We start from the raw sequence: 25415 nt of genomic DNA, 5'->3' as shown, positions 1-25415 counted from the left end.
CTCTGGGCCACCTTCAAAATGATAAAAGAATAAATATAAAACCAAGTAAAATTTATGTGAATTAAATAGAGATTAAGAACCATGAGCACCAATAGTACAGAAGTGGGGCCTCCAAGTTTTAAGGTTCTTCTGGAAGGTCAGAAGGGTGGGGACCAGTGGCAAAATCAAAAAAAAAAATTGCCAATGGTTCTGTGGGCATGGCTTGGTGTGTGTGGGGTTCATGTGACTGGGTGGGCAGGGCCAACTTTTTTTCACTTTTTAAAGCATCTTTTTCCTGCCTGTTTGGGCAAATAGGTAGGAAAAATGCTTTAAAAAGTTTTAAAAAATGATTCCAATGATTGCGTGGATCACAGCTGATCTACTGATCATCAGAATCATTTTTTCACTTTTAATAGCATTTTTTTACTACTGGTTCCGGCGAATAGGTTAAAAAGTGAAAAAAAGTTCCTTGAAAATCAGTTGTGCTGCGCAATCCTCGGAACCTTCCCCCCCACTTTTTAAAGCATTTTTACTACTTATTCACCAGAACCACTAGTAAAAAAAGTGCTTTAAAAAGTAAAAAAATAAAGGTTCTGAACGATCGTGCGGCACAGCTGATTGTCATGGAACCTTTTTTTCACTTTTTAAAACTTTTTTTTTTACTACCGGTTCAGGTGAACCTTAGCATTTCACCCCTAGTGGGGAGAGATCTCACCTGTGGCAGAAGGATGTTCAAAAGGGTGGGGACCAAGACACTTCTCCTAGAGCCCCTCCCCAGGCAAAATTCCTTGACAGACAGGGTCTTCAGCAAGCCCTTTCTGCTAGAAAGAATGGGATAGGCAAATCCTGTTGGGCCAAGATGTCTCTTCAGATATGTTAAGGATTGATGAGTTAAATATTTATTCTGTGCCCCCCTTTGTCTACTATTCTGCAGGCAGTTTATCCAAAAGATTGTTAATCTGAAGTCATTTATTTTGGTATGGAAAAAGCATGCATGTTCTTAGCTTCTCCTGGGTAGGCTGTAGCTAGCTAAGTGCTTTGCCTATCTCTCTAATGTGTTTCTTGTAAATAAATGCCCTTTCTGTAATACCTGTACCACCTGCTTCACTAATCCTTGCTGAAGTCAGATTCCTATTCCTAGAAATATCCGCATGCACATGTAGAACAGTTCAACCTCCAAGAAAAGGGCAATTTATCTTTCTGAGAATCATACAAAGCTGAAATAACTACAAATTTGCAGCCAGCCTCACGGGCTAGGCTATAAAGATTTAATTCCGATCTGACTCTCTACAGGAGTTGCTATAAATGAGTTTAAACAACTGATGCTGTCAAAATGAACAGTAGCTGAGTTTTTACTGGGTTTGCAAAATCAGACAGGGCTACTCAGAAATAAGAGAAAGTATAAAGCACACAGAGGAGCATCCTAAAGTCTGTGGAAGTAGATTAAAAGACTAAGGCAGAGAATATTTTTAGAGATAGAGCATTGCCTCCTTCATTATAAATCTCTTCAGAGGCTACTTCAGTGCGTAGGACTGCAGGTGGTGTTGGGAAGAAGACTGTTAAAATTTGCTTTAGGATGGGGAGTAGCTAAAAAGTTTCTCTCTCCTTCTCAACAATGTTTGCTATCAATTTTGGGAAGATATATAACCCCCTTCCTCCTGACAGAGGAAAAACAATGAAAACCAAGCAGCTGGAAAGAAAAGACAAACAGGATGTTAGGGCAGCTCAAAGTTTCAGAACAGAATTTTTTTTCCCAATGATACTTGAAGTGGATATATTTATTAGAAAGTTTATTGCAATTAAATTTAAATGTTCTCTGGATGAGAAAAGTGGTATCTTGATTTAGACCAAACAGACAAAAGACCAGAATCTATACAGGTCTTTGTTCATAACATCCATTCGCAGTTACAATGGTGATGAAAAAGGACTTTTGTGATCAATCCTTCCATTTATGACCTTTGAAGATCTATAAGACAAAATAAAGCTGAAGCAAGCTCATAAGCACAATCACAGTTTCACTTAGCAACTACTTCACTTAATGATTGAGTTGCTGATCCTGATTGTGGTTAGTAAGCAAGGAGTAACTAATAATCACAGCATTAATCCATATTTAACACTTACCTCACCTCCTAACCTTGTCGGGATTTGACTGCTTGAAGGAAGTTGAATCCAAAACTTTGCATTACCCAACTTCTCCTTAGACAAAACATCTAAACAGTTTTGCCATGCTGTCTCTGAAACAGCAAGACAGGCTAGCTTCTCATTGATGGGAATTCTTGCTTCATCACTCTTCCCACTTAAAAGAAGGAGCAGGTATTTTTCCTTTCTTTCTCCATAATATTACACAGCTTTGAGTGTTTAGCTGACAAGAAGCCAGAAGAGGGCTTTGCATAAGTGTGTATGTACAGAAGTTTTTTTCTGGCATAAATAATAAGTAATCCATGAGCCTTCAAAAATGGCAAAATGTCTCCTCCTAATTCAGCCAGGTGAATTGTGTCACTTTCATGGCCCAAATGTGCCATGGGGACAATGTTTCCCACTTCTATTTGCTCTTACTCACCTTTTTTAGCTGGAAACCTATATGTACCAGCATCCGTGAGGTATTTGCAGGTCTTTGCGTCAATGCTACTACAATGTTGTCTGTAGTCATAAACTCTGAAACTTTGATGAAATATTGATTTCTTGAAAGAGCATCTATTGTGGATTAACAGACATGATAACACAAATCAGACTTGATTAAGACTTTCTTTTACTCTCTTTCTCATCACACAAACACACACACACACACACACACACAATATCTTTAGATAAAGGCAAGTGGATCTAATATCTTCCAATTGTTATTTAACTCTAGAAGGTCACTACCCAATGCTTTCAAAGAAGATAAGGAATTCCATTAGTAGTTACAATTCTGAGAAGTTCTCAGACCCATTTACAAAAGAATAATGCCACTTTATCTTGGACAATTCCTTGTTAGAAGGAGCTTTGATTATTGAGCATCATTGTAATTTATTCCAATATACTGCAGCCACAATATGTCTTTGAACAGTTAACATTTCTGAAATAAAGCGTGCAACCTCTCAGTAACCTTTGACAAGGAATAGTGACACAGAAAACTGCCAGGTATTGATATAGACCACTGATCCATCAAGCTAAATATTTTCTCCATTGACTGGAAACAGCTTCCCAATTCCAGTTTTCTGGAAATTTCAGAAATTGAAACAGGGAGCTCTGGCTCCGTTAAATTCAATGAAATGTATGTCAAGATGGATAAGCAAGATTATACATTCATATGTTGTAAATGGCATAAGGTTCATGAAATAGAAGGCCATTCATTAACCTTGTGTAAGCTGACCTTTGTTAAAGAATAGCACTACTCTAGATACTGTTTCATGTTGAATACAATATATAAACATTTTAAATAAATGCATGTGTAAATAACAAATCTAAAATACAAATGACAGACACTTGGAGATAATGTAAAAACAACTTAAGACTGCAATTCTCATTTGTCTAAGAGTAACCCCAATTGGGACTTATCTCTACATAAACTTGTGTGTGATTGCATTGCAAAATGCTGAAGTATTATTTAAGAAGTCCTGGCTTTACATTTTGGTTCTCTGGCAGTGATGTGATTACTAACAATCAACAGCAATTTGAGGGCACATAATGAGTCAAAATGATTATTATTGTCACCATCATTTTTTCCACAAATAAGTGTATTTAGAAATCCAAGCCAATTCTAATTTGCCCTATTATTGTCTGTTTTAAATATTGTTTTAAATTCTTCATTGAACGTCCTTTCATTCAGTGATTGTTCAAAATTGCAACAGCATTGAACGAGGGACACTTTACTATGGGTCCTCGTAGTTGTAGAAGTTGCAGGGTCCCCATGGTCACATGACCCTGATTTGGGCATTCAGAAAATCACAACATTGCAGAATTCTGCAGTCATATGATCATAATTTGTAACATTCACGTGGCCTCCAAGAAGCAAAGTCAATGGGGAAGTTGGCAGGAGATTGCAAATGGCAATCACATGACTGTGGGACACTGTGACCATATGGGAATCATCTAATATTGGCAGCTGGGACTGTGGCAACTACCATCATAAGTTGGCATGGTCATAGATGCCGTGTTTTACAATCACATTGCTTAGTATTAGAGTTTCCATTCCCAGTTACTTTTGGCAAAACTGGATTACTTGTAATCTGAATAAAAATTCAAGAGGTACTACACAGACTATCATTTATATTACATGCAGGGCATAAAGTTATCCATCTCCAGATTTGCAATGTAACTATAATATTGTTAAATATGATATTCCTGTGAAAATGGTTTAGGATATCAACTTATTACCTCAGGCTACTTACTTCGAAAGTTGCTTTCTTCTGGAGATAATTGGTTGAAATATGAAACCAAAGACCAAGACGTCTTCTTACCAAAATCCAGGAATGTGGGCACGTTATTGCAAACTGACAGGAATGAAAAATTCTCTTTCAAATCTTCAAATGATATCCTGAGAAAAGAAAATGTGGATTTAGGCTGCAGATAAATGTTAGTTACCATTTCTAGTGTGCATTTGCAATTTTTAGAAGCCTAAAAAATTTCCTAGTGTGCAAGTATCTATGTAGGTAAGTATGTGTGTGGATACAGGTAGATAAAGATAGAGATGATTTAGATTTGGATTTGGATTTGGAGATGGACATACTGTAGAGAGATATGCAATTTAACATGGAGAAATCTCCCAAAGCCTATTTCATGAATGTGATAATACCAGAATTCGCCATCAGCCCTGTTCACATAGAATTTGTCCTTGAATGATTGAGGGACGTGATCCCATTCCATGGAACTGTAAAAGAGATCAAAATCATGTATCACTTGAAAGATACCAATAGCCTTGCCATTGTAATGTTAGTTTATAGACCTTTTCATGCATAAACCTCCACTTTGAGGAATCACATCTAAAACTTGAAGTCCAAATGGTGGCGAATTGCACCCAAGAAAATGCCACTCTCCCCCAAGGGTGCATTTCATTTTGCATTTCTTTTACGCAGAAAGATTAATTTGTTCAATATATTTTGTAGAAAACTTTTCATCTGCATGTGAGCTTGGCCTGTTTTACTACAGAGTTTGTGGAATTCTTCTCATTACTGGATTCAGTTTGCTTCATTCGGCTGCTTCTAATGCTAGTGTGACCTTTACAACAAAATTGCAAGGATAATTACAGGGAAAGAGAGTTCTTCTCTAATGAGATAGTCAGCTTTCCACAACAAAACCCAGGAAGTGAATAAAATAGTTCCTGGAAAATAGGGCTGATGCAAATACTACATCTTAACCAATTGTTCCAAGCAATAGAATTGAAAACAGTGATCCTGTTCAGTTCTCCATTGTGATGATTTCTGCAAATCATGTAGTAAAGTTGCAAAGAATCATTTTATCATGACAACAAACATAGGTAGGTAGTGCTCTTTACAGCAGTTGCCTCCTATTTCTTGAAAGAATGCATGGATCTCTCCTGTCATTTATTGTTACAGATAGTCCTCAAATTACAACGGCAATTGACACCAGAATTTCAATTGCTATGTTGTTGTTGTTATGAAGTCATGTCTGACAACATCATAACCCCATGGACAACGTTCCTCCAGGCCTTCCTGTCCTCTACCATCCTCTGGAGTCCCAATGACAGGACCAAATGATACAAAATAGCTGTGCAATTCTCAATATAGAATTTTGGAATTGAAAAACAAACAAGTAAGTTTCAAATGTAGTTTGAAACTCTTGCTATTTAATTAAGAAACTCAAATTCCAGACAGAAACTCAGAGGGAGCGATTTTTAAAAACCTAACATTTACTTATGCAGATCAGTCATCGGCTGGTCACTGAACTGGAATTGCTGGGAATAAAAGTTTACCATCATCATGAATTGAGGATATGCTTGGAATGCAGGTCAGGTTCAATTAAGGTCAACCTCAATGTTCTCATTGGTTAAAGTATAGTCTTAGATGGCCTCTTTATTAAGAAAATAATTCTTTCCATCTCTGACTTCTGATATTACCTCTCAGCAAACTCATTACAGGGAATTAGCTATCTAACTGTGTTAATTCCCAGGCTGCAATTTTATAATTAAGTGATAATTGTATTGTCTGCTTAGCATGAGCTAGGCGTGAATCAATAACCGTATTGATTTAAACAACTTAAGGCTGCTTCACCAAAATTTCAACTGAATCCAAATTAGACATTAATTTTTTGAACATAGAAAAGCTGTAGAGGTTAGTTGCATTCCAACAACCTTTTCAAGGAAATTTTATTTCTTGATGCTTTTCAGCAAGAGTCCTATTAACAGCGCCAATGGAAAAGAAGCTATAACTCTATAGCATTGCTCCCAATCTTAAAACCAGAGAATGGTCCATATTATCTAACATGATCATTCTCTGTTTTCAGCATAGAGTACTAGGGAAAAATCACAAACTGTTATTTTTTTTCCATAAAACTGCAAAATTATTCCCATGGAAAGCAATGAAGCTTAATAATACTTTTTTGTTTTATTTCATTTCGTTTTTTGGATTGAACCCAGGGTAATTCTAGCAAATTGTTTCTAAATGTGATGAAGGAAAATACTATACAATGTCTGAAATTAGGAACCAGATGATAACCTGCCAAAATTGAATAGCTGGCAAGGCTAAAGGGAGCTATTTCAGTTTCTCCAAGCTATAATTTTGCAAATGATTTTAGCAGCCGAGATGGACTATTTACTACCATGGCAGGTTGCAATGTTGGTTTCCTTTCCTCCCACATTTTTAACTTATATTTATAAATAATAGATCTCCTACTGTCTGTGGTCTTGCTGGCAGCAATAAACAGCTGTCACAATGCTTTTCTTGGCACCTCCTACTGTTCCCTTGCCAGAGATGGTGATGGCGGGAGTGGCAACAACAGAGGACCTCTGCTTCTACAACTACTTTTCAAGCATTTTAGGGCAGCTGAAAGATCAGTTTCCAGCTTAGAACCTTTTAGATCAGGAGTGTCTAATGTTGGCAACTTTAAGACATGTGACCTTCAGTTCCCAGAATTCCCTGGCCAGAACAGGAATAGGGAATTCTGGGAGTTGAAATCCACAGCTGTTGATATTGCCAAGGTTGGACATCCCTGTTCTGGATTATTTGGCTTCATGATTTCTGTATCCTTGCCCACAGACATATTGGCTGAGGGTTTGTCTAGATATATTACATAAAAGTTATCATTCGTCCAATTTAAATTTGCCTCTAAGTGCAAATTGCGGTAACAATTCCATTTGGGGTGGGGGAGGAAACAATTAATAAAAAATGGTAAGATCTGGCATTATCCGAATGAAGATAAATGAAATAGAAATGCCTAGTGATGTCTTGAATTTTAATATAGAGCATGAAATGCCGATCCTTGGGTTGCAAGATTAGTTCTTGCTAAAGTATTATTATTCCAGGCCCCTTCGTGCTAAGTCTTAAAAGAGTGTTCTCATTCCAAGAACTCAAGGGAGTCATCTTTCTTAAGAGATAAAAGGTTGCAAAATCATACTGATCACTCCAAGCTCCATTCCATTCCACAGTGCCCCACGGATTCCAAAGTTTGATTAGAGGTTCTTTCCTGTACATGTAAGGGACCTATTAGAAAGAAAGGAAGGGAAACTTTGTATATTTGGCATGAGGGAAGATATTTTATATTTATATTTTGGTGGATATCTCTTGAAGTATCTTTAGATAAAGATAGATGTGATCCTGTTATGGAAATCCTTTTCTGAACAGGGATAGTTTAGAGGTCAGACCATTATACCCCCTATTCAGAATATCAAATCCTATCAGAATTAATCCTGATCCCAAGGATACTACTAGACCAAATCTATAGATATAAGTCCTTTCTCTTCATATTAACATTTATTATTGAAAATAAAGTGAAGATGACCAGCAGTAAAATAGTTCAAATAGGTCAGTTACAGTGGTGATGGGTACAATATTGGAAGATCTGAAGGGCCAGGTTGAGAAGAGATCATCCTGGAAAATATCGATCTCTATGGTCTCTAAGCGTCAACACTGAATCTATCAACGCTAATCAATCAATCAACATTTATTACCAAAAAAAAGTAACCTGCCTATTTATGAAAATTTCAATTTGGGTTTTGGGTGATATGAAGATCTCTAGAAAAAAACACCAAAGTTTCTTTTAGGAGGCATTGCTTTATGCATTTCTACTTATGAATAAATAAGAAACATAAAATGCTTCCAAGGAGATACATAATACATCTAAAAGATCTGTCATCTTGGAATATATTCACTGAATTCTGAATTTGACTCTCATTTGATATTAACCTCTCTGTCTCAGTATCTAAGTGCTATCTGTTCACACTTCGAATGTATTTTTTTCTCTAACTATACTTATTGCCAAAAAGGTATCCCTCAAGGTCATTTTAGGATCCCTTTTCATATAAGACTTGAAATGTTTTGCTTAAGAAATATATATCAGTAATAAATTCTGGAGAGGTGGAGAGAACAAACTCAGTTTTCAGGCAACTCTTAGAAATAACCAACATTTCTCCCTTGTTCTTACAACTAATTCAGCCATGTCACCCAGCTGCTTTGACCTCCACTCCTAACTCAGCACTGTTTCAGCCTGTGATGACTCTACATGGAGAGTGACTGGCATGAGCCAGCAACTTATATAACTGCGATGCCATCATTTTATATCTCAGAAATTGCTACACATCATATCCATCCACAAGGTAATTCAGCTTAGTTTTCTCAGTATAATCAGTACTATACAGTGGGGGGAAATGAACTTCTGCATATAAACCAAATCCTTCAATCTTTTTGTTTGAGGGTTGATTAGAATAACCTGAGAATATCATGAGAATTTCACCTCTCTACAGAGAAATCATTGGTAGATAAATGCAGTATTATCTAGTGTAGTTCCTGGTATGGAGCCAGTGGTTAATGCATCACCTTAATCATAAAAGTTTATGGCTTAAGCAAAGTCATTACAATAATTAAAGTCTTTATACTTAAAGGGAATATATTAAATCATAATACTGAATGAATATCATTATCTGTTTAATCATATATTCTGTACAACAGTGGTATCATTCTTGGCTTCAAAAGTGCTTTATGCTAATGCAAAAAAAAATACTATTTTTTTTTCTCATAGGGGATTGGAATGTCACTACAGTAACAGATTTCACATATAATAGTCCTATCCCCTATGAGAAAAAATAGCATTTTTTGTCTGTAGTGTTGGTGGGAAAGGTATCTGAAAGAAGTGTCTGTGTTGTAGCAACATCTGTGAAGCCTGATAATTAAGCTAGCCCACTGGATTTGCTATTTAAATTTTCCATAAGACTCATGAAATACTTCTCACAGTCATCTAATGTAGTACTCTTTTTTCCATGACCCATTATCCACAGGTCTAGGAGGAAACCCATTAGAAGTTAAATTGTGAAAGTCTTCTTCAAAAATGGAGCTGGTCTTCAAAGGGAAATGTCTTCATAATATATTTGGCTGTTTAACTCTAGATCAAGAGTTTTGCAAGACAATGGATGTCAACATCTGTTGTCACCACTGTGCCCTTCTCTCCCTCTGCAGAAAGCCAGATCAATTCTGTATCTCATATTAAGAGGTAGGCTTGCTGCTACTGATGTGAGGAAAACCAGAGGATTAGATAAAGTCGCTGTCTTTCAAGACCTTTTCTCTTGTCATTGTGGATATTAGCATCAGAAATTATGTCTCCGGTGGGATGAAAACTAACCCCATCCTGATCCTCTTAGCTGCAATAACGTCTTTGCTTTCTTTCACAATTGTTGGATTATTTCTTCTGGCTAAATTGATCTACTCTGGAGAAGATGATATTAATATTTGGGGATGGCAAAGGCTTGTGCTTTGGAAGAATAAGCCTGAGTAAATGACTTTTTCATCCTGTTCCAAATTTCTGACCCGCTGTTTCAATGTAAACAGCAAAGCTGAGCTTGAGCTTGGGCTATGTAGCATAACGCACATTTCTAGGGTAGTTGTCGATGGATGTGGTTTTATTATCCTTTAAGGGATGTATAATTCTATTAAGTTTTCTATCAAATAGAAAAGGACCTTTAAGGCTTCAGCAGCAGACTTTCTGGGAAACCGAAATTACATTCAATCTTTCTTGCTGTCCCTCTGTCTTTTATTACACAAAAGTATGATCCTTGTTCCCAGAAAATGAGAGAGAGATATTTTCAATGCAGATGAATTTTCTATTGAATATGTGTGTGTGCATGTGTATTTACTATGAGATTACACACCTATCAAAGCAAACATAGGCTGTTTGCATGAAAGTTGAAAGCATGAAAATAGCATGCCATTCAAAGCAGCAATCATTTTTAGTGCTACTCTCATTTTTTAAATTCTGGAATGGAATGGAAATCAAGGCCATGGAACATCCAAGTGGTTTCTTGCATAGACATTATATAGATTTAGCCATGCTTAACTTCAGCATCATGCATGAACTATCATGTGCTATCAAATCAATCTACACTACTCAATGTTCTTATCTATAGAGGGCAATTGTTACCTGAGAAACACCCTGTTATTCAGAGATTGTTGTAGGGATCATGTCATTCCAAGACTCAGAACAAACAGTTCCCCCACCCTCTTTTGGTGTATCTCAACAAACGTACCTACTACACATGTGGACATTATGAACATGTTTAACAGGGAAGATTTCAGAAACGGTGCAGTGATGCTACACTATTGCACCTCCTGCAGAAAATAACTAAGAACCCCATTTTCTGCCCCTCCTAAGTAACTCTGGGTCCTACAACCTGACTCTCCCACTTTTTGTGTTGTAACTGAAATAAACCTCAGAGCTTTTCCTTTTCCTTGCAGTTGAATTGCAGGATGCATTTTACACCGGCTGTGGAATAGTTTTTTCGGTGCCTAGAAAGCCAACAGAAATTGCTCTGACTGATACCATAGGGTTAGATGATGATGGTGATAACAATGATGATAATGATAATAAGAATGCAGCCCACCCTTTTTTCACATAGAAAAAAAGGAGATGTGGTGGAAGATTTTTGGTTATTGTCTGATGTAACTGCTCAATTCCTGGCAGTTGAATTACATGAATATTGATGCCTTCTCAACAAACAGAATGAAGAATCCTTCTTGGGCCGCTATGCAGGCATTTAAATGAAAGTGCAGAAACTGGCAGTTGGCCAATGACTCATTAAATTAATACCTTAAAGGAGCATCTGTCATGCTCTTTTCAGGAAATCTTGTGAGTCCTCATCAAAATCACCTGCAGCTATAGATTTGAGTGTTGCTGTGGCAACTCCATTTTTTTGGCAGCTTGTCCTTGAGCAAGGTGGCTCTGCCTTGTATCAGATCAATCATCTGTCCTGTGAGGTCACACTAGCATCCTTAAAATATCTACTTAGGTTATAGAATGTTATTTCTATTACGTGGTTTCCAACCCTTGAAATCTTCTGACATTAAGAATGAACCCTAAGCAGCTTACTAGTTCTCACTGCATTGAACACAATCAATTTGCTTATGATAGTTTCAAATTAAATTATCTCCATGGAATGAACCTACTTATGTCTTCATTCATTTACATTCTGTTAGCCTCTTAACATTTGCTGGGGTTTCTTTTTCAGTAGCAAGTTATCTTTTAGTACCATTGGCTTAGACAATAAATATTAACTATGAGCTTAGAGTTCTTAATCCTTTACTTGAAAACAGGGCATTGGCAGACTATGGACTTGACTAATCATTTATTTTTTACTCCAACCAAAAGTTGTTTGGAGTACTTTTGGAAAGCAGGACTGAAGTGGTGGAATCACTATGAGGAAAGGAATATTGTCTTCTGGTTCATAAAGCAATATATCGACAAAAATAAAGGGGAAAAACAGTAGGACAGTTGCCAGTTAGAAGATAAGACAATGGGGAAAGGAGAGATTTATTCATTTTACCTCTCTGGCATCTGTAACAGCATAGACATGTTGCTGCACAATTCCATTCTCCAATATTTGGCTACCCGGCTTTTTCTGAAAGAGTACAAAACAGTTTTATTCTCTCCAAAACATTTACATTTGGTCCAACAGTTTCATTTTGATGGCACAGTGGCTCAGTGGTTAAAACGCTGGGCTTGTTGGCTGGAAAGCCCAGGTTCAAGCCCCAGTGTTACACAACAGGGTGAGTTCCTGTGCTCACCTAAGCTTCTGCCCACTTAGCAGTTTAAAACATGAAAGTAGATAAATAGGTCCCACTTCTGTGAAAAGATAATAGCCACCTGACCACAGCAATGTCTTCAGACAACACTGGCTCAATTACCTTGAAATGGAGATGAGCACCGCTCCCTATAATGGCAACAACTAATAGAGCAAAATCCACAGGTTTTCATTTATCTTTTTAAAAAATGGGAACAAAAACCTGGATCTTTTTTTATGGGAGAGGCACAGCCACCACTAAAATTATGGGTGCTTACCCTTAGGATATGTACTACTTATGGCACAAGCATAATTGAGCTAAATCAGCTGAATAGCTTTGACTTGCCACCTGCTGAGTTTGATAAGCTCCCTATTTTTTAAAGCAACGTAAGCAGTGAAAAGAAGGGGTTTACTTAAGAGCGCTACAAGGCATATGCATTTTAATTTGCCTCTTCTGCTTTTGAGAAAGGATGATCTACTTCCCCTCTAGCAGAGTAAATTTCTGGATCTCATTTTTGTTCCTAAGAAAGTCTGCTTAAACCCAAATAGTACACTATTACTGAGAGTTAGCAGAGGCAAATGGGAATTGTATTTCAGAAAATATATAAGCTGATATATAAGCTGATCAAAGACCCTTCCAGCTTTGTTTAACCTTTAATAAGTGTGATGAGTTTATAGCAGCACTGGGCTCTGTATACATAGGCATTGGATTTTCTCTGGTGCTCCATGAAATGACCGAGAAATAGAGGATAAGATGTAGAAATATTTCTGCAGAAAGCGTGCTGTGACTGTATGCCAATATTTTTTTGAAGTTTTAAAGAAAGCTAGAAAAACATTTCTTAACAACCTTATGCATCAGGGTTTTCCCCACTTTTTTGGTGGGGTGGGATGATAAATGCTAGCCGTGGTTGTTTGTTTGTTTGTTTGTTTGAGAGAGAGATTTGAGAGATTTATTAGATTATATGCCGCCCTTCTCCCAAGGACTCGGGGCGGCGTTACAACAATTAAAAGAAACACATGATATAAAAGTTAAAAAATAAATAAATGGAATATCCCTAACCCAATTAAAATTGACAATACTTTTTTTTAAAAAAAATCGAATTAAAATTAACAGTGATCAATACTGTATTTTGTTTTGTTCAGGCCAGGCTGGCTTGCTGGAAAAGCTAACTTTTTAGGGCGCGTCGGAAGGAACAGAGATTGGGGATTATACGAAGCTCCGGGGGCAGTTCATTCCAGAGGGAAGGTGCTCCCACAGAGAAGGCTCTCCCCCTGGGGGTCACTAGCCAACACTGTCTGGCCAACGACACCCTGAGGAGGCCAACTCTGTGTTTGTTTGTTTCCAGCCTTTATTATTTTTACAAATCACTCAAGTTGGCAAACACCCACAATACTTCTTCCTCCTCCTGTTTCCCCCACAACAATCCTGTGAGATGAGTTGAGCTAAGAATGAATGACTGGCCCAAAGTCAGTCAATCAGTGACTCAGTCAATCAATCAATCAATCAATCAATCAATTAGAATAGAGCTGAAAAGGACCTTTGAGGTCTTCTACTCCAACCCCTTACTCAAACTGGAGACCCCATTTCAGACAAGTAAATATTCAGTCTCTTCTTAAAAACCTCCAGTGATGATGACTTTCATGGTTACGGTATCACAATCTTCCAATTTCTAGCCTGTTCTCTTAACCCCTAGACCAAACTGACTCTCAGTATTACCAATTCCATAATAGATTCTGTTGGAACTGAACATTCCAAATACTTTCTTATGAAATTTTGAGTTAGCTTAATTTATATCTCTATTATGGGTGGTTAATCTACATTTAGAAGAAGAAGAAGAAGAAGAAGAAGAAGAAGAAGAAGAAGAAGAAGAAGAAGAAGAAGAAGAAGAAGAAGAAGAGGAGGAGGAGGAGGAGGAGGAGGAGGAGGAGGAGGAGGAGGAGGAGGAGGAGGAGGAGGAGGAGGAGGAGGAGGAGGAGGAGGAGGAGGAGGAGATCATTCTGGATTCAGTAGTGCATAGGGAATCCAATTCCACCAATTCCTATTTCAGTAAAAGACCAGAAAAGTAAAATCCTCCATCCCAAACTTGCTAATAAATGCCATCTTATAAATGTCAACTTGAATAATTGAACTTCCTATTCTTCCTTTTCCCTCTATTCCCTATCCTTTTACGTCTTTTTATTGGCGGTTGTGAACTAGCTTTAGAATTTAGTGTTCTTTTTAAATTGAAATGAGCTGCTTTGGGAAACAATAGTTAATCGAAGAACAGAATCAAATATAGGAAGTAAGTAAATGAACAACAAGGTATATAAAGGATCCTATATGATCTGACAGGCTGCAAGGACATTATTGAGATCAAATTAAGTCCTAAGGGCAGAACATATTTGAATGTTCTTATCCAAGCCACTCCACTTATACCTGCCCATTTGTATTACTACATCCAACTTACACTATTGGAAGCAGTATAGAAAGAAAAAAAGCATTCTGACTAACTCTTTAGGATTTTAAATATGGGAGAATGCCAGTTGAGATTCCAAGGCAACCTGTGCCCTGTTGCATCATCATTACTTAACCTCCTTCCTTACCTAAAAACAGTAACGGAATGACGACAGGTGGGCAAAAAAGGAATGGGCACAACAGTAACTTTTAACTTCCTGCTGGCTGCCCCTTTGATTTTCTTTGTGGGAAGTTGGCTGGGAGCACTGGAAATCCTCCCTCCCTTTTGTTTTTGTCAGAAAGTCAACAGAACCCAGAAAAAAGCACATCTCAGTTTTATATATGATCTGCACATGTAACAAGGAGCAGTGCCAAACAAGTTTAATCTTCCACAGACAGTTGTTGACTCTGAAGTCCTAACTCCACTTGGTTCCTTTAGCCAAATCAAAATTTTCTATGGATTGGAGCTCCCAACTTTCTAGTATTATCGTGTGATCATATATGTTTGGTGGATCAACAGAAGTATTAGTTCATATTCTTGCTTTCTGGCATTCTTCTTAGCAGTATCCAAACTGTGAATTGTTTTCCACCATGAAAGGATCATTTGTGTCCCACATGCATCATTTTTTAAAAATTTTCCAAGAACCTTCCATCAAAACTGTACGTTGTAATGGTTGTTTTGATAGCTAAAGGATTTGTTCTAGTAATTTTAGAGAAACTATTCTGAGAATCTCTTCCGAACAGCAGGCTGCCAATCTCTGTAAAGCTAACTTCTAACTTACCATTTGAGGACTACTGCATGCCATGACACAGCCTGATAAAGCAGCAGTTTTCATTATTTCAAACAAATGATCAGTAGTCCTTCCAAGATTGTATGTCAACTGGACCCCACCTGTGAGATCCACAAAAGCTTCAGAGATAAAACCATAGTGCAACTTCTCATAAGAACCACGCAATCTAGAAGCAAAGGGAAGACATTCAAGGTAGCAAACATGAAACAACACAAAATGTTTATATGCATAGAAATATAAAAGAACATGGATAGTTAGAGAAGTTCAGGCAGGTTAATGGTAAATGTTCTTTCTAGCACCACTAATGTGCTCTGTTAAGTCAGACTAGAAATAGAAACACAGCTTTAAACTGAGAGAATATTTATATTACATTGTCATTTTTGATTTACCTAATAGGCTAGATAATCTTTTTTCTTTCTTTGTCAATTAAAAGCCAGTAAATCCATTATACTATATATTTGTTAATGGTTCATTGTTTTAGATTTATTTCATTTCTCAATTCAACACAAACAGTAAGTCTTTCTTTGATTCTAATTCATCTCTTTTTCTTTTTCTTCCTTCTTTGCTTCCTTGCTTCCTTGCTTCCTTCCTTGCTTCCTTGCTTCCTTGCTTCCTTCCTTCCTTCCTTTCATCCTATAAATCAGAGGTGGGTTGCTCCTGGTTCAGTCCAGATTGGGTGAACCGGTAGTAGCAGCAGCGGAAGGCTCTGCCCACCCGCCTGGATGCTTCTGCGTATGCACAGAAGCGTCACGCACAGATGACCATGAACATGAGCAAACCAATAGTAAAAAAAACTTGAAATAGAAGCAGCTTTTGGAAATATTTACTTAGCATAAGCTTCCTCAAGCATAAAATATTCTACAAGAAAAAGTTGTAGAAAGATTTGCTTCTTCTCTGCATTTGTCAGACTCTCCAAATAACTTCTAAAAACTTCTCTTTTCTTTTCTTACAAATCTTTGTCCCCAGATAAGCCTTTATACATTTTTTAATGCAACAACTACATAATACATCACATACTGAAAGATAAAACAACACCCTTGATTACAACCTGAAGTTAAAAACATTTTCTCTGTTGGAAGGAGATCCGCCACAGATAAGTAAACAGGAAAAATAGAATAAAATTAAGCACAGCCTAGGCATTTATTTTTTGCTCCATTTTTATTTAGTTCACATCATCAAATATTCCTCAGATAGTGGCATAACACATACCAAAAACCATGTTTCAAGTTTTTGTTTTATTTTATTTTGAGTTTGTATTTATTAATGCAAAAGAACAATAGTAACATATGCCATTTAATAAAAGTAAGTACTGAACTCAATCTGAGCTTTATCCTGTATTTAAAAGAATGGAAATCCATGGTCTATTTTATTTAAAACTAATGTCCTCAATCTAGCATTTTCCTTTTTATTTCTTTGTTAACTTTTTTCTTGTCTTGCTTGTACTTTTTGCTTTGCTGTGCTTTCTTTCTTTTTTTCTTTCTTTCTTTTGTTTATATTAGTTTTTATCTTCTTTTTAAAAAGATATGTGTGTGTGTATGTGTATGTGTATGTGTATGTGTATGTGTATGTGTATGTGTATGTATATGTATATGTATATGTATATGTATATGTATATGTATATGTATATGTATATGTATATGTATATGTATATGCTTAGCACTGGCTAATACTTTCACCCACTGAAAGTTTGGTATTTTGGGTCTTGATCGCAACCATGACCCCACCAACTTTGTGACTGATTTACATTGTACTCTGTATAATCTTCACAGGGCTGCATTGCAATTTAAGGAAGTTGTTTCCCAGCCTCTGGAATTAAAAATGCATGAAAAGAAACAATAAGAAAAGTCTATCACTATTGTTTTGCTTGATTGCCAGAAAAGTTACTAGTAATGGCAGTAAATTTGAATAGATTGCCTTAGTTAGCCATTTATTTGGTTGCCCATTTCACAAAAATGATTCTGCAAGGCATACAAAAATTAGAACAAATGCTACAAAGTTTCTTGGTAAGTCCCCCCCCCCCCCTCAGTGTTGTGCCAGACCACTTCTTGCTGCTGTTAGGCATGTATGCAATATCTTAATAAATTATTATGCTTTCCATTTATGCCTTTTGGGGAACATACCTAATAAAAATATTTATGGTCTAAATTCTAGTTTTATTTTTAGAATTTTTTGAATGTTTTGGTGTACTTTTTCCGGTTCTTCCGATGATGTGATAAAATATTCCTTTCTTATTGTAGCATTTCCAATATTTATTGTTGAATGATTTTTCCACTTTGGTAATCATTCATTAGATTCTGTTCCAGTTTGTAGCTTGGAATAAACTTCGTGATTCCTCCTCCCTAATTTTTCCTATTGTTCCATTGTTATTACTTCTTTAAAAGTTTTGCATTCATTTGATCATACAATTTTTATTTTGTTCTATCTCGGTGTCATATTTTCAATAAGAATTTTCAATATGCCATAACATTATCTTAATTCTTTATCAGTATTTCCAATTCTGACATCTTTGGGCTGTGTTAAGCTTCAAAGTATATTCACCATTGTTTACACAACAGATTTCCTCATATTTTGTTGGCAACCATGGCTGGCATCTTGAAAGGCCAGGGATTGGTTGGGCTCCTATCATTACAGCTAAGTGACCTGACTTTGAATTGGTCTTAAAGATTGGTCAATCATATCAACAATAACACAACTCACTAACCTTGTGAGAGACTAAAAGGGCTGGGGATATTTCCAGGGGAAAGCAATGGGGAAGCCAGATTCAATTAACAATTGTTTTATTAACTTAATAACTAAGTAGTAGTTTACCTAACAACTGTGGCAAAATGGTGCAAAATTCATTTAACATCTGTCTTACTTAGCAACATAAATTTTGGGCTCAATTGTCAAGGACTACCGGTAAACATATGAGTTTTAAATGAAACAGGAAGATAATTTTTTTCCCATTGGTGGCCTCATGATTTTTTCCATTCAGAATCTTTAAAGATATCAATATATTGAAACCTGGGTTGGTGATTGTACTAGTCAGTGACTGTGACCAAAGACATACTGTATCTATCTATCTTTTGAATAAGAATTATTTTTTGGCAGTATGCTTGTTATGTTTAAATATGGAATTATTGTCTGCAATCCTGTCTAAACAGACTACAGTGGTGAGACATAAGCTTAAGCAAAACCTCAAATAGAAGCAGCTTTTGGAAATATTTACTTGGCATAAGCTTTCTCAAGCAGAGGTGGCCAGAATTCATTCTTGCTCCTGGGATGAACTGATAAGTAATTTCCATCAATGAAAGGCAGTCGGTCGTCTATCACCACATCAACCCAGCTTCCAAAATACCAGAACTACAAAACAAAAGAAAGAAATGTAATTTTGGATAAACAGGTTTTTTTTAATGATAGCACATCATAAAATGTCATAAAAGCACATCAATTATTTTTTAAAATAATTGTTTTTATAGTTCTTTCTTATCCTTTGGAAGTCAAGGAGATGTTTATGGAAGTATCTTTTCATTATAAATCCACAAGAACCTCTTGAGTTAGACCCAATTGGGAGAAAATGCATGTTTGGAAATTAACAGGAAGTTTCATGATTGAGTGGAGACTATTTTTTTAAAAAAAAGTGTATATGCACAATGAAAGAAAGAGCATAAACAGAGAGAGAGAGAAAAAAGGACCCTCCTCTAAATTTATACATCTCTTAATGAAACAAAGTTAATTTTACATGTATATCCATACCTAGTTATACAATTGAATTAATAACATTTAAGTCTGTCTAATTTAGAAACAAATGGAGAATTAAACATATAAACTACTTTATGTACATACTTTTCTTACCTTATAGTTGATAAAATAGATTTAGAAGGAAATTGCTGGAATACAAGGAATTACGTTCTTCAGACCATTACATAGCTTTTTGAGAATAATTACCTTTCAAATTTGTATCATTTAATGTTATACTGTACAAGAACATTGCATCCATTGCAACTGTCTTCATGTTAATTTCAAAATTACTGGAAAATACTAATGATCGCCTATAACCAATGAATTTTCCAAAACAAAATTAATGTTGTCAGTGAATCAAGGCTTTTATCTGGATTTCCCCAGTCTAACATTTTAACCAGAAGTCTGGCTTTAGGAAGTGTCTAGAGAAATTTCCTACAGCCAGGTAGGAAATATTAGCCTTGGCCCTGAATAATTTCATAGATTAATAAAGTATGATAATGAGTCTTGCAGTATTAGACTACAAATTAGTCTCCTGTTTTTAACAACAAACATCCAGGAGTTTTAAGGACACTAACAATGACAACATAAAATCCTTCTATGTTGATTCTGTTTTTACATGCCTCAGCAAGAAACATTCAAAGATATATTGCATCTAAATCTATAGTTATGATCATAACTGAATCCGTCTAATCCCATTTTAAAGTTCCTATACTTAACTCCACATTTATGACAGCCAATTCTATAAGGTAATTACACTGTGACTAATGAATTGGGTGTTTTAATCTATCTTGAATCAAATAGAATTGGTTTCACTGACCCAGACTCTAGAAATTTACTCTAGTTAAAGTATTCCACTTCTTTTCTTACAACAAAGAAAAAAAATCCCAACTTTGAACTAACTTTGTCTTTTCTCTAAATCAGTGGTTTCCAAACTTGGCAACTTTAAGAGTTGTGGACTTCAACTCCCAGAATCCCAGCTCTGCTGGCTGGAGAATTCTGGGAGTTGAAGTCCACAACTCTTAAAGTTGCCAAGTTTGGGAACCACTGCTCTAAATCATCATTAACATCAACAATGTGCTCTACATGGGGCTGCCCTTGAAGAGCATCCGGCGACTTCAGCTAGTCCAAAATGCAGCCGCGCGAGTGATTGTGGGCGCACCACGGTTCGCCCACATAACACCGATCCTCCGTGAGCTGCGCTGGCTACCTGTTGGTCTCCGGGTGCACTTCAAGGTCCTACTTACAATTCATAAAGCGCTCCATGGTAGTGGATCTGGCTATTTGAGAGACCGCCTTCTGCCGATTACCTCCCTCCGTCCCATCAGATCGCATAGAGTAGGCCTCCTCCGAATTCCATCCGCCAGTCAGTGCCAACTGGCGACTACGCGGAGGAGAGCCTTCTCAGTTGCAGCTCCGACGCTATGGAACAATCTCCCCATGGAGATCCGCACCCTCACCACCGTCCAGGCCTTCCGCACAGCCCTCAAGATCTGGCTATCCCGTCAGGCCTGGGGATAAGACTTTACTCTCGCCCCTCCCGAATGCTGAATGAATGTTGGGTTTTTACTACTAATTATTTTTATTCACATTTTCTTTTTGTGTTTTGTCCTGCACTCCCCCCCCATTATTGTAAGCCGCCCTGAGTCCCCTCAGGGAAAAGGGCGGCCTATAAATGCTTAATAAAATGCTAAATGCTAAAACAAAACTTTTTCTTCTTTTTACAGAATGAAATTTTGCATCTTTCTGCTGCATCTCTATCATTTTTTTTCAATAACCATATTTATAAGAGATTATACCATAATCTCACAACGTAGGCATTATATGTAATACAAAATAGGGAGATTGAATACTGGAGGATAGTTATCTAAAACTCCTGCATCTAAGGATGGTCTTCTCAGAAGGGCATACACTCCTTCTCAAACAACTTTCTTTCAGAAAGCAGTAAATCACTTATTTAAATATAAAAATGGAGGGATATTGTACAATAGAATGATGCGTATGTGTATTTATTGTAGAATTATTGTGTGACTCATTGATTAAAACAGTCTAAAAGATAAACTGCTTTTCAAACAGCCTAGATAACAAAGATAGTATGTGAAATTAATTACTTTTTTTTTTAAAAAAGAAAAACCTTCATTATCTACAAGCATTATATACCCAAGAACTATTGATTAAGCATGAGTTGCTTGGTTCTTTTTGCCAAATCATAAAATGGACTGTGTCTACAATGAAATTCAATAGTTAAAAGCTATTATTTTACCTATGAAAGAAAGGGATTCTACTGGCCACTTAAGCAGCTGGAGGGCACAGGTGTTCATCTATCAAGTACAGCTGATGAATTGTTTCAAGAAAGGAGTAAAGGAAGCCTTCACTACAGACAAACCAAAGAATCCATTTCTGCCATCATTAGCAGCCTAATGGAGTGTGTCATGACTTTGCTAGCTCTATGGGACAAATCTCCATAGCTGTAAAACAAAGACATAAACTAAAGTATGAGGGATCAATGTTGGCATTGAATGGTTGCTTAGATGGGGGGCTTTAAAAGATCCAGGGCAGAACAGAATGAAGCCCTTGGAAGGTCATGTCTTTGGAAGTCACAAAGAAACATGAGGGGGATGATCTTGTCATACTGTCAATTAATAAGTAATAATGAAGTAAAAATAGGCCTGAAGGTTTTATGTGAGTATGAAATTAAAAGCACTATGCATGAAAGCAAATAATGTTTAGTGCATGGTTTGACATTGAATAAGTCAAGGAAGGGGGATGTATTTATGAATCAATATATGGGGAAAGCTTGTGATGATATTAGAGGAGTTTAAGTTGGAGATGTGACTGCATGTGTACTTTTGTGTGCAGATGATGTGTGTTGTTGATGGAGAATATAAACTTGTAACAAACTTTAGCTTGCATAATGATCTGAAAATTAGTTTATCGAAAAACAAAGTAGTTGCCTTTGATGGGGAAATGGAGCAAATTGCTGCAAGTTATACATAAATGGTAAAGACTAGTGAAAGTAGATTTTATATACCTGAATACAATGTTTAATAAAGATTAGGAAATGGTGGAGAACTTTTTAAGAATACAAATGTTTGTAGAAAAGTAATATAGTTATGTGCTGAGATAGCAAGGAACACTTTTTGTTGCTGCTGTTGGCAGAATATAAAATACTTACATGTAGTGATGTGCTTCTGCCCAATTTGTTTTATGAGAATGCAAGTTTAAGTGGAAAAAAACCTAATTTGTTTTGAATTATGAAGTTGAATGCAGTGGGAATGGAGTACTTAAGTAGTGTGTGATAAAAGAAGAAGCGATGGGTTCAAGAATAGATGGGTGCTAAATGAATGTGGACAAACAGGCAAGTGAATTATCACTATGTAAGAAACATGTTAAGATGCCTTAGAGAGGCAGAGAGAGAGAATGAATGAGGAGTGAATTGTAAAACAAATATATGAAGAGTGAGATAAGATGAATACCTAGAATGTTATGGGTGGGCGGGAACTGATGAGATCCTGAAAAAGAGAATTGTGAGAAGCTTAGAAAATAAAATGCAAAATATAAATTGTGTATGGAAACAGTGGAAGTAAGGATGGTTGAAAAGGATAAAAAAGTATCAAGGTATAATAAATAGGGTTGGCATAGTTTTAGCTACTATATTTTTCTTCTTTTGTCTTATCGCATGCTTTTTAATTCCTTTGGTTTAGTGTTTCTTGTATCTTATGTGCACTCAACATAAGATTGCTTACCCTGAAAGAAAATAGTGTCCCGGGGATGCATGTAGCAAAGGTAGATAGGTAAGTAGATTTCTTTATTTTTTATTTTATTTGTTTTAAAAAAAGAACATTCTTCACAAAGTTGCACAAAAACCAATTAGCAGTTACTAGTTGTTACCTGAAACTTTGAAGAGATAATATAAAAATATTACAGAGAAGAGCTTTTGATTTAGAGGTTGTTTTTCTTTGCTTCAGTTTGATCTTGCAGGAAGAAATATAGATTGTAGGAATAGAGGAAACGTTTGGTAAAGACATGTGCAATAAAATGCCATGATCTCAGTATCTGGTTACCTTGAATACCTATGAGCTCACCTAATTAGTAGAACCAGATGTAAAGAGAGAGGAAAGGTTACGTACAGACATGCGCAGCAAGCCTCCATGACCTCAGTGACAGATGACCTCAACTGTTTATTAGAGCAAGGTAGTACCAGGATATGTGAAGACTCTACTCTGGCTGAGATGGACTTAGATATTGACAAGTAAAATGTGCCAATAAGATGCTGTTGCTATCCCTGCTTTTGCTTTACTTGTTAAAACTGTATAGAAGCCAAATAAACTCTGCGTAAGACAGATAGACATTTTGGACAACACTGCTGTGTTGGATTTCTGAGACCTACAATAGATCCAGGTGTATTGAGCTGCTGATAAGAAGGCAGTGAAAAAATGGTTTCAGATAGCATTTATAGATTCTGCTTCTTAATAAGAATAGGTTGCTTCCAACCAAGTGCCGGTCATGAAGTACTTCCTAGCAGAGTATTTTGTATCTATATTGGAATCAGCAAGCCATATATAATACTCAGCCATATATAATACTTACAAAGCAAGCCATATATAATACTCAGAACTAAATATAATACGTGGAATTGATTATCGTGGAGAATCTGACATGACTTGTTCTATTGTACATCGAATAGTATTTATACACCAGTGGCTAAAAACGGTTGTAGTGAATATTTTACTATTCTGAAAAAAAAATCCTCATTTGATATAAGTATGCAACTTAACATTTTTCTGTATGCATCTTTTTTGCACATCTTAATTAATATACTGATAATAGTGCTTATTTTGTTGCAATACTTGCATTTAAAGATATTTTGATCTTTAATAATTCTTTAGTAAGAAATAAGTGCTGTCATCCAAGCTCTAGGTTTTAGAAAAGTTGAAAAAGAAACTGCAACATTTTGCATCACATACCTGAAAATGAAAGATCCCTGCATAAGTGTGATTAAATCCTTGGTTTTTAGGAATCACATTTTCCAGGAACTGCTGTTGTTGGGTCAAAGCGCCCAGAGCTGCTAAAACCCAACAGTCACCTTAAAGAAATGAATGATAAATTACAAAAGTTCTCATACACAACTTCCTCTCCAAAACTCACTATTAGTTCAACTTTGGGTCTTCAGGTTTGTAGAATGTTGATTTTTCCAACATGTCTGGAACATGCTGGGAAATCAGCAAGAGATTAATTCTTTCTTTCTGTCAGATCCCTAAAAGTGATACTGTCATTCAATAGGGAGGAGGGGAGCCTCGGAGTTAAATCATTAGCTACATCTGTAACAACTGTGTTTTACAACTGGTTTCCTGTCACCAGAAGACCGAAGGTCCCAACATCTCTGGAGGGATGTTTATGATAACCATGTGGGATATCTTACTTTAATGTCTAACTAAAGATAGCCATGGGAACGTGTGTTTTATTGACTCCCAGGGCAGAAGAGTTAAGGAAGCATCTTCACACTTGTGTATTGGTCAGAATCTGCATTCGGACAAAGGGGGGGACATTATCAGCTTAATTCCATTTGCATGGCCTAAAGGTTTTCAGATGCTGCTTTGCCTCTAATGGTTTCCATCCTGCCTGATTAAAGGTTCCTTTTGAAATAATCCATTTTAACAGTCTTTACCTTCTCAAGTTAGGAGAGGAGTCATTACACTTTCCTTGCAAAGCATGTGCTCTCCAGTGTGATATGGCTCTTTTATATACCTCATAAAAATTGCCTGTTTCTATATTTGCCCAGTTCTATATTTTCCCAGTTCTAACAATTAGATATTATTTACTGAATGGAATTTTTTCCAAAAAGTTTATTTCCGGTTTGGAAGTGTTGGTGTGGTGAGACCATGACCCCAACCCCAGGTATTCTGTACGCCCTTGAATAAAATATTTCTTGGGAAGTTATTTATTTTATTCTTACTGAAACAACTCTCAGTTACTCTGCAATTATTTTATGCAGTATCTTATCTGATGAATGTCATATCTGAGTCAACCTTTCAAATTATTTTTTCCAAATATCTTATCACATTATTATATATTCAAATACTTTTCCCAGATATGTGTTTTAGGAGCAGAAAAATTATAATTTTCAATGTTACAAATTAGAACTTACACACACAGAGAAACACACAGGGAGAGAGAGACAGAGGGAAGAAGGGGAGAGGGAGAGATATCTGCTTTTGAAAATAATTCAGAAAATGAATGAAACTGCCTCTGTTAGTCTTCACTTTTCCTTAAATTTTAGGTCCTAATG

The 25415-nt window shown here is 36.4% G+C and overlaps 1 protein-coding gene across 3 annotated transcripts in view; it reads right to left on the bottom strand.

Moving 5' to 3' along the window:
- Positions 1-25415, bottom strand: part of CAPN13 (calpain 13) — a 92927-nt gene that overhangs the window by 36604 nt on the left and 30908 nt on the right. For all 3 annotated transcript variants that reach the window (XM_087717879.1, XM_087717877.1, XM_087717878.1), the window contains 8 exons: positions 24094-24212; positions 18615-18748; positions 15398-15572; positions 11945-12019; positions 7534-7619; positions 4757-4831; positions 4353-4498; positions 2540-2673 (listed from right to left, as the gene is read on the bottom strand). In XM_087717879.1, coding sequence (XP_087574005.1) covers positions 2540-2673; positions 4353-4498; positions 4757-4831; positions 7534-7619; positions 11945-12019; positions 15398-15572; positions 18615-18748; positions 24094-24212 — 944 coding nt within the window. The remainder of the gene's footprint in view (positions 1-2539; positions 2674-4352; positions 4499-4756; positions 4832-7533; positions 7620-11944; positions 12020-15397; positions 15573-18614; positions 18749-24093; positions 24213-25415) is intronic.

This window comes from Thamnophis sirtalis, unplaced genomic scaffold (genome assembly GCF_051295495.1).
Source record: "Thamnophis sirtalis isolate CommonGarterSnake01/CBP01778 unplaced genomic scaffold, rThaSir2_p1.2 scaffold_6, whole genome shotgun sequence".
Classification (NCBI taxonomy): domain Eukaryota; kingdom Metazoa; phylum Chordata; class Lepidosauria; order Squamata; family Natricidae; genus Thamnophis; species Thamnophis sirtalis.
This window is presented reverse-complemented; position numbering and strand designations above follow the sequence as displayed.